The following is a 9,356-nucleotide window of genomic DNA, read 5'->3' on the forward strand; positions in this document are numbered from 1 at the left end:
GTCAAGTTTAAAAATATTGATGTGTCAAATGGACAATTATAAGTGGATGCAACAAAGCTTTCATTTGGTCAAGCAAGTTGATTAGTGAGCCACAGGCATATCTAGCATCCCTGTACACTAATCATTTACAGAGGATAGCCACCTCTATTTTAAATAATGCCTAGCACCCTCTGCACAGTGATTTCCAGCTCCCTCACTCTGGACGACGTTTTCCGTCCCAAGGTGCAGGACACAGCGGTACAAGACAAGCTTTGTTCCTGCTGCTGTTACTGAGCTGAACAAGCAATAGAATTTACTTTCTCACACAAACTCAAACTCCAATTTTAAGACTTGAGCCCAGATTTTCTTATTTATTCACATGATTTTATCGTTTTTATTAGTTTGTATTGGTTAACTGTTCTCTGATATGAGTTTTAAATAGAACCTTTAGCACTTTTATCATTTTATCATGTCTATTAATTTTAACTTTTTTCTAGTGTTGGAGTAGTTTTAGGGTATTTTTGTATGTTTTGCACATTAAGTAGTTTGTTCTGTCTGACATCTATCTTCTAACTCTGTATTGACCTAACATCTCAGTGGCTGCAAAACAAGTTTACCTACGGGTACGAATAAAGTAACCTGAGCCTGAACCTGATTAAAAATCAACAAGTGCAATTAATTGAAAATAAAGTTATATACACCATATATTTTTTATTATTAACAAAGATGTCAGCCATTTCATTAAAAAAAACTATTTATGGTTAAGTATAAATTGAATTATTTATTGAGATTTAGCCAATGAGTCGGGATTATCCGTTATATCATTTTAAATCATGTATTATGTTGTTTAGCAAAATTGTACCACCTTTTGCAAAAATCCAACCTTGGCTGTGTCCGAAATCACTCCCTATCCACTATATAGTGTACTATATAGTTTACTTTATAGTGGATAGGGAATGAGTGAGTGATTTCGGACACAGTCCTTGATTTTTTTGTTGTTGTTGAGGACTTCCGCCTTGCTGTAGTTCTTCCAGCGCATTGCTACATGGGTAGTGTAGTCCGGCGGAAGACACGTGGGGTGTTCCGTTCAGTCGAAGTTGCGGAAACATGGCGGGCCTGGAGCTTCTCTCAGATCAGGGATACCGTTTAGATGGAAGAAAAGCAACCGAACTGCGGAAAGTCCAAGCCCGCATGGGAGTGTTCGCTCAGGCTGATGGCTCCGCGTATCTAGAGCAGGGAAACACCAAAGCTCTGGCCGTGGTTTACGGTCCACATGAAGTAAGTAGCACAAATAGAGGGAGAGGGGGGCGCCAGCATGTGTGCAGAAAGTGTGTAATAATTGTAAAACAGGACATTATTAATTAGCTCCTCGTAGCTTTATATAATGCTGATGATTTGCTGTTTTAGCTTGTGTATCATTGTTCGTCCAAAGAAAGCATTGTGTCATGAAATATGTTGACTTGGATGGTGCAGTGTTTGTTCTGAACATGAAAACACTATCATACCTCTGAAGTGGAAAATATATTTGAAGGTTCACTGGGCTGTAAATAAATCCCAACACAAAAATAATACGATCAAACCTTACAAATCTGTCCAGGACGATTTAAAACCACTATGAAAACATAAGCATTTATTTTTTTATTATTTTATAAAACTTCTGGCCACTTTGTAATGTAAATCAGTTCAACAGCTCTCCACTTTTTTTAAATTTTACAATCTGTGAACCTTATTAAGGGTAATTTCTTAAAAACACACAAAAACACAATCCCCCAAAAGTGGGGACACTCTAAAATGCTGATAAAAACAAATTTTGATGATTTGATTTAATTGAAAATAATGCAAAGACAACATGTAAATAGTTTTAAAAGATTGTATTGTTTTATGAAAAATAAATGCCTAATGTACAATTTGATGTCAGCAACACGTTTTAAGAAAAGTTTTAACAAGGAAAACAAAACACTGGAAAAGTTGTGTAATACTCAAAAAAATAAACACCTTGTGAGGAGATCCAGGTACTAAACTCGCCTGCCTGCAGTCCCAACTTATCACCCATTGAAAATATTTGGTATGGCATGAAATGGTCTCCCCCATTCCTAATTGAATGTAGAGTGTGAGGAGAGGGGATGCAACACAGAAATGAGAAAAGCTCCTGGAACAACTTTTTTGAAACATGTTGCTAGTATCAAATCTAAAATGAGCATATCATTTTAATATAACAATAAGATGTTTTATGTTTAGTATGTGATATGTTCTTTTTGCACAATTTTCAACTGAACATACCGTTTAAATGATTTGCGAACCATTACATTTTTTTACATTTTTCACAGTTTCCCAACTTTTTTTGAATTGGAGTTGCACCTGTTTGTTCCCTTTGTTCAATGGTTTTATTGTGCTTTGTTGCATTATGTTAAAATCTGTATCATGCTCATTTCAGCGTTCTTCCCCCTCACAATTATTGTCAGTTTTTGGGGCTTAATATGACAGACACTTCTCAATATAATGTATTCAAGTTCGATATCAGTGCTACCTGAAAAAATAAATAGTTAAATAAATGCTTCTCTGATTGGGGCAGTCAAAACTTGGACTGCATTATATCTTATATGTGTACTTAAAGTGTTCAGTCCACTGAGATAATCACAGTGATGTAGGACCATCAAGTAAGACTTTTGGAGATAACATGCTTGTTGTCCTCCTAGATGCGAGGTTCACGCAGCAGGACTCGTTATGACCGAGCTGTCATCAACTGTCAGTACAGCATGGCCACATTCAGCACAGCAGAGAGGAAGAGGAGACCGCACGGGGACCGCAAGTCTACTGAGATGAGCCTCCACCTGAAGCAGACGTTTGAAGCTGCTGTGATGACCCAGCTGTACCCACGCTCACAGATAGACATCTATGTTAAGGTAACTGTCAAACAATGAGAGATGGGTTCTATGTAAACTTGAGATCACTGCTTTGAGATTAGAAGCTAACATGAGACATCTCTCTCAAAACAGATTTTGCAGTCAGATGGAGGGAACTACAGCGTGTGCGTGAATGCTGCCACTTTGGCTATCATTGATGCTGGCATTCCCATGCGGGATTACGTGTGTGCCTGTACAGTCGGGTTTGTGGACGAGACGCCACTTGCTGACCTTTGCTACGCAGAGGAGAGTGGAGGAGTGAGCTCTCTGGCCTTAGCGCTGCTACCCAGAGGCGGACAGATTGCGCTGCTGCAGATGGACGCCAGGCTGCATCAAGATCACTTAGAGACACTGATGGAAGCCGCCATGACGGCTTGTAAAGGTGTGAGCAAGGTGCTGGATGAAGTGGTGCGACAACATCTCCAAGAAAGTTCTGCGCTCTCAGGAGAGTGATACAGGAAAGGATAGACCTGAAAGTGTTATCAGACTGATTGAGCAGGGATGACAGGGATATTATGTAATGAGTGTTTTTTTTTTTTTTAATTTGTTCATGGAGATACTTTTGTAAAATATATGTAGTGAAAAAAATAAAGATGTCACTGTTGTATCAGTTGAGTGTTGCTGTTAAGTTTGTTTATTTAAAAACTTAAACTTTAATGCAAATAAAAAATGGATACATAAAAAAACTACAAGAAAATAATGACTCATATAAATGTGTGTTACAGCAGTTTGTTTTGTAAAAATTTTTAATGTACATGTCTCTTTTTTAATATAACTTTGTTTCAACTTTTTGATTTTCAGAAAAAAAGAGGTACATTACAAAAGTACAGTAAAAAAATGTAACATTTTCTCCCCTCCCTCCCCCCTCCTCAAACCCAACTCAGTCCTCGTCTTTCATTTTAGACATTAAGAGAACTGTATACTTCCATAAATATACATACACACACCTACACATGAGTATTCAAATGATATACAAACACAACAGTGTACCTAATGATGACATGAAAAGGTATATTTGTACATACATTCACGGACCCATACACATACCTGCACCCACCCATCTTAAATTAACCTTGGAAAGAAGTGCTGTAACTGAAAATGTGAATTAATGTAGGAAAAACAACATTTTATATATTGGAAAAGCAGTGGAGGGACTCCCTGATTGAGACCAGGAACAGGTCAACATTTAACAACTGCATAACCTAATAAACCGAAAGGTAAAATAAACAATACTGAAAACATAATTTTTCGTTATTACAAAATGTGATACTTAAAGGGATTTTTTTTTCTTCCTCTTCATATGTTCATATGTATTATTTTATTTCGAGTTAACCGGAAGTCGGTCCGCCATACTCACGTTCCCGCAGGAACAAGGAAATGTGTTCAGCAGCTGCTGTGTACGAGCTCCACCTCTGCAGGTGGATGTGAGCCGCTGTACACTGGATAAAGGTATGTCTCCACAGATATAATCAAGAAGTATTTTTAAAATCACAAATTGAGACTTATATTAATGACTTAGAATAATAAAAGACGATGGTTTAAAATGTTTTACCATCTCTCGAAGCCGGGCAGCGGGCTAGCAACCAGCTAACCAAAACTGTCAATAGATGAAATGACAAAGGGGAGCAGAAAGAAAAACGCTTTAGCTACAGAGAAAATGAACGCAATTCATTACTCATGCATGAAAACACCCAGTTATAGATAAACACTTGCTGTCCTGTCGATGATGAACAATGAACAATCAAACTGTAAACCAATTAAGACTCCTGTGATATTTCACATATATGTGTAATACTTTGATATCCGGTGCAATACCTCAAATACATGTGCAGTATTGTAAATTACTCCATAATATATCTTATTATTATTTTCATCTAGCTCTGTCTTAAGCTAAATTAACTTATTTCATGTCTTTAAAAGTACTTATATACCTTTATTTGCACAGATAGTATTTTTGTTTTATTTAGAATTGTTGGATTTGTGTTTAGGTTTATATATTTATTGCCCTTACTGTCTTGTTGTGTCCTTACTGTCTTGTTGTTAAGTACCAGTGTTCCATTCACCAAGTCAAATTCCTTGTGTGTGCGAGCTCACTTGGCAATAAAGCTTTCTTGATTCTTGAATCTTGATATTTCATGTGTAATCAAGTATTTACTATGTGTGATTGATAGTTATAGTAATAGCGCATGTGTTGCCTTCAGGGTCCAGTGTATTCTGACGTTGTTACGTTACAGGGGGTAACAACATGGGACTGCTGTCTGACCCAAACAGAAGACGGGCTTTGATTAGCCTGCTGACCCGCCTCAATGCTCCAATCTGGTGAGTAACCAGTTATTGAAAATAAAGTGTCTTAAAATCCAGCACTCATACACTCTTACATTTCTGACTGTTATGATTTCTGTTATTAATGTTCATTTATTCATCTCAGTGTGGTCTGCTACATGGCGGGTGTGGCCTGGTTCATGGGGTTAGCCTTTGAGCCATTCACTCTGCGTACATACATGTCAGAGAATGCCATGGGGTCGACCATGGTGGAGGAGCGCTTCCCAGCAGGAGAGAGGGCACTGGCCACGGGCAGAGAGTTCTCTGCTCATAAGAAGAAAGCAGGGTAAGCAATAAGTAAGAGGTGGTATGGATGAAATTGTCTGTTTACTAAAAGCTGATTTTGTCATGATTTGCAAGAACATGGCGGGGCTGCTGTATTTTGTGAGTCGTTTGAACAGTGGCCGATGATTTCTGAGCAGGTTAACAATAAAACAGACATCTGAGCATTTTAAAACAACTTCCCTTAACAACTGTCAGGAGTTAAATGTGTGTTGCAGAGCCATTCTCATGTTTGATATGATTTCCAAATTATTTTTTCAATACTATAACATTTATTCTCATTTCACTAGTCTAATGTGACCAATGGTTTTATCTTCAGTGGGATGCCAGTGGATTGGTTGGTGAAGACCATGAAGGATCGAGGGCTGGAGGTGTTCACCCAAAGATTCTCTCGCACACTACCTTTCCCTGATGAAAATAAGGAGAGATATGTAAGTTTATGATTGAGAATTAAACATGTTTTTGGATGAATGATATTTTTATACCCATTGGCCTATGTCTGATCACAAATTAAGACTGGCTTGTTTTAAACATATTTCATGGCTCATTTTTGTCATACTCTATAATTTTCTTCAGATGGTCAAAGGAACAAACGTCTATGGGATACTTCGGGCCCCCAGAGCTCCACGGACTGAAGCCTTGGTGCTGAGTGCCCCCTGCACCCCAGGGGATAACAACAACCAGGCAGTGGGGCTACTTCTGGGCCTGGCACAGTACTTCAGGAGTGAGTACAGAACCTGAAACCTGTGTTTTAAATTACACTGATGCAACTTTTCATGTTTTAATGACTGCTGTGTTCCTTTATAGATCAGATTTACTGGGCCAAGGACATCATCTTCCTCATCAATGAGCATGATCTGATTGGTATGCAAGCCTGGCTGGAAGGATACCACCACACCAACACTACAGGTAACCACTGGCATTCATCCGCTTATGTTATTTAATGCATTAGAAGTCAGAAGCATTGATGCAGGACTCATGAAATACACCTTTTCTCTGCAACATATTGGTTCATCCAGGTATGGACTGGTCTCCACTTCAGGGCCGTGGTGGTTCAATCCAGGCAGCTCTGTCCCTGGAGCTCAGCAGTGATGTCATCACCAGTTTAGACCTGGTACTAGAAGGACTCAATGGCCAGCTTCCCAATCTGGATTTAGCCAACCTCTTCTATGCCTTCTGTCAGAAGATCGGAGTCCTCTGTACCATCCAGGGCAAGGTGAGAGCTTGTGATGAGATGTTGTTGACTGGTTCTAAATCATGACAGTGTTCAGGTTCACAATACTTTTAGAGACTTTTCTCTGTGGATTTTTACAGCTGCAGAGAAACGACTGGGACAGTGTGTCAGGTTACAGTCACGCAGTGCAGACGATGATGCTGATGGTGATGAAGCAGGCCAGTGGGCGGCCTTGGGGGGATCATGGCCTCTTTCTGCGTTACCACATTGAGGCCGCCACAATCAAGGGCATCAACAGTTTCCGTCAGTACAAGACTGACGCCACCACTATTGCTAGGTCAGAGCAATAATAGACTGACTTTTGATTTGAATTTAAGACAAGTTCATGCTTTTCATGTTGGATCTCATCTTTATTACACATAATTACATATAATTACTGATTCTGTTGTGTGTTGTTTTGTCTCTTTAATGTCCTCTAGGCTCCTGGAGGGAATGTATCGTAAGCTGAATAACCTCCTGGAGCGCTTGCACCAGTCCTACTTCTTCTACCTCATGCCATCCCTCTCTCACTTCGTCTCCATTGGTTACTACATGCCAGCGTTTGGCCTCCTTGCCGTCATCCTGCTGCTTCGTGTATCCTTTCACAATTATTTTACTTTCATTCAGATTAGATACAAAAATAAGACACTGAAAAGCAGACCATTCACAGTATGTTTTGAAGATGTTCCCTGAAGGCTGCACAATGTAATTCTCACAATATAATCAATCAGATGTGTCCTTGACAGTCAAACAGGCCTTGGACCTGTGGGTGCAACTTTCGACTCCACCACAAAGACCAGAGGATGGAGTCGCTGACTCTGAGCAGGTGAGACTCACACATTACAACATACAGGACCGAAAAAAGTAACTCTATTAAATCACCACTTTTATGTCATATTCTTCCTCTCAGGAGTCGAGTCCAGGAGTTCTGTCAGTGTTGACTCCTCTGGTGATCAGCCACCTGACTGGTGTAGCTCTGTACACCCTGCCCATCCGCTTTCAGGAGCTGGCTGTGGAACATTTCCCGGTATCAGAGACAGAGGCTGTGGTCCTGACAGCTATAGCTGTGTACACTGCAGGATTGGCTTTACCGCATAACACACACAGGTAGCTTCTTACACCTACAACTCAGTCTGTTTTATTTATATTTCCATACACCTTTCATTTTTTTTAAATCTCATCTGTTGGGTGAAGTTATATTGAGCTGACCTTCTAAGAAGAGTGATGTATCTTAACCAGGTTATCTACCTTGTTGATGATATTTTCCATCAGAAATCTAATCATGCAGGGTTTTATATGACAAATGAATGCACCATTTATGTTAATATTGAGGTTTCACAGTTAATCCAATCAATGCTTTTGCGGCTAGATTTAAAGCAGTACTCATGCACAGAGCAGTTTGAGAGTGGTCTGTTTGTCTCTCTGTTTTCTCAAAGGCTCCTGTCAGGTGAGGGCACAGAGCAGGGCTGGAGAGTCCTGAAGCTAGTGGCTCTGCTCTACCTGGCTGTTTTACTCGGCTGCACTGCCCTCATCAACTTCTCCCTGGGCTTCATCCTTGCTCTCAGCCTGGTGCCTGTAGCTGCCTTCATCACCCCCCACGTACCAAAGTAATCCACCTGCACACACACACACACACACACACACACACACACACACACACACACACACACACACACACACACACACACACACACACACACACACACACACACACACACACACACACACACACACACACACACACACACACACACACACACACACACACACACACATTGAAGCACCTTCCTGCCATATGTCAATTAAATTCAATTAAAACCTCACTCCCCTCTTCTTCTCACTTCAGGGTGCTTTCAGCCTTCATCCTGGTCGTCCTCAGCCCGGCCTTCACACTCCTCTTTTCCGTCTTCTTCTTCCAAGAGTTGGTGGAAGTGCCCGTCAGCTTCCAGGATGGCTGGGTGCTCTACCTGTCAGTGATCTCTCAGGGCATCCTGGACCACTACCTGTACGGCTCTCTGGTTTACCCTCTCATAGCCCTGCTGGTGTATCCCTGCTGGCTGCTTTTCTGGAACATTCTCTTCTGGAAGTAAACGCCAGTCCCAAAGGATGAAAGACCCTCTGAGGTGCTCTCAGGTTTGTCTTCACAGGGTGAGGGGAGAATGTGAAAGACGGTTGAATCTGCTGGTGAGGCTGGACAAGAGGAGGAATACTTGTAGTTGACTTGGAAGGAATGCTGTGATGCCCTTTTTTTTTGGACATTTTGTTGGTATCTTTAATATATTAAAAACATGTTGGAGAGAAATCAGGTTGTTGACAAACTAAGCAGAGTGGGTGGTTTTGTGTGGAAGCGGAGAACGGCACTACTTGCAATTGTTTTTAATTCCAACTCCTAAGATGGCTCCTTGCTATAAAAGGTAGGTTATCCTGTTGTGTCATCAGAAAAAACTAATGAGGTCATAGTTTTAATATGAAGGCGAAAATAAAAGATTGCAAGAACTGCAGTTATGGGTTTCTGTAACTTAAAATAATATAGGAGAAGAGTGATTGGTCTTTTCACAAGTCACTTTGAATGAAATGGTTGGGTTTCTCTCTGTTAAAGGTTTTGGTTTGGGATGTATTTATGTATTTGTTTGTGATACATAAAGAAAATGACTGCA

At 40.3% G+C, this 9,356-nt stretch overlaps 2 protein-coding genes across 3 annotated transcripts; both read left to right on the plus strand.

Moving 5' to 3' along the window:
• The first annotated feature begins 1,022 nt into the window (after positions 1-1,022).
• Positions 1,023-3,497, plus strand: exosc4 (exosome component 4). The gene is made up of 3 exons (XM_034703080.1): positions 1,023-1,257; positions 2,676-2,882; positions 2,976-3,497. Exons 1-3 carry the CDS (start codon positions 1,087-1,089, stop codon positions 3,333-3,335), a joined length of 738 nt encoding a protein of 245 aa, XP_034558971.1. The 5' UTR covers positions 1,023-1,086; the 3' UTR covers positions 3,336-3,497.
• A 724-nt stretch (positions 3,498-4,221) lies between these two features.
• gpaa1 (glycosylphosphatidylinositol anchor attachment 1) lies at positions 4,222-9,356 on the plus strand. 2 transcript variants are annotated; one of them, XM_034703844.1, is made up of 13 exons: positions 4,222-4,331; positions 5,117-5,201; positions 5,311-5,490; positions 5,806-5,917; positions 6,063-6,210; positions 6,294-6,395; positions 6,506-6,702; positions 6,801-6,997; positions 7,140-7,293; positions 7,454-7,525; positions 7,610-7,806; positions 8,136-8,306; positions 8,546-9,356. In XM_034703844.1, exons 2-13 carry the CDS (start codon positions 5,128-5,130, stop codon positions 8,787-8,789), a joined length of 1,848 nt encoding a protein of 615 aa, XP_034559735.1. In that variant the 5' UTR covers positions 4,222-4,331; positions 5,117-5,127; the 3' UTR covers positions 8,790-9,356. The 2 variants fall into 2 exon arrangements, with proteins under 2 accessions (XP_034559735.1, XP_034559737.1); XM_034703846.1 differs by having other exon boundaries at positions 5,084-5,201; positions 8,546-8,789.

Source organism: Notolabrus celidotus, chromosome 15, assembly GCF_009762535.1.
Source record: "Notolabrus celidotus isolate fNotCel1 chromosome 15, fNotCel1.pri, whole genome shotgun sequence".
Taxonomy (NCBI): Eukaryota; Metazoa; Chordata; class Actinopteri; order Labriformes; family Labridae; genus Notolabrus; species Notolabrus celidotus.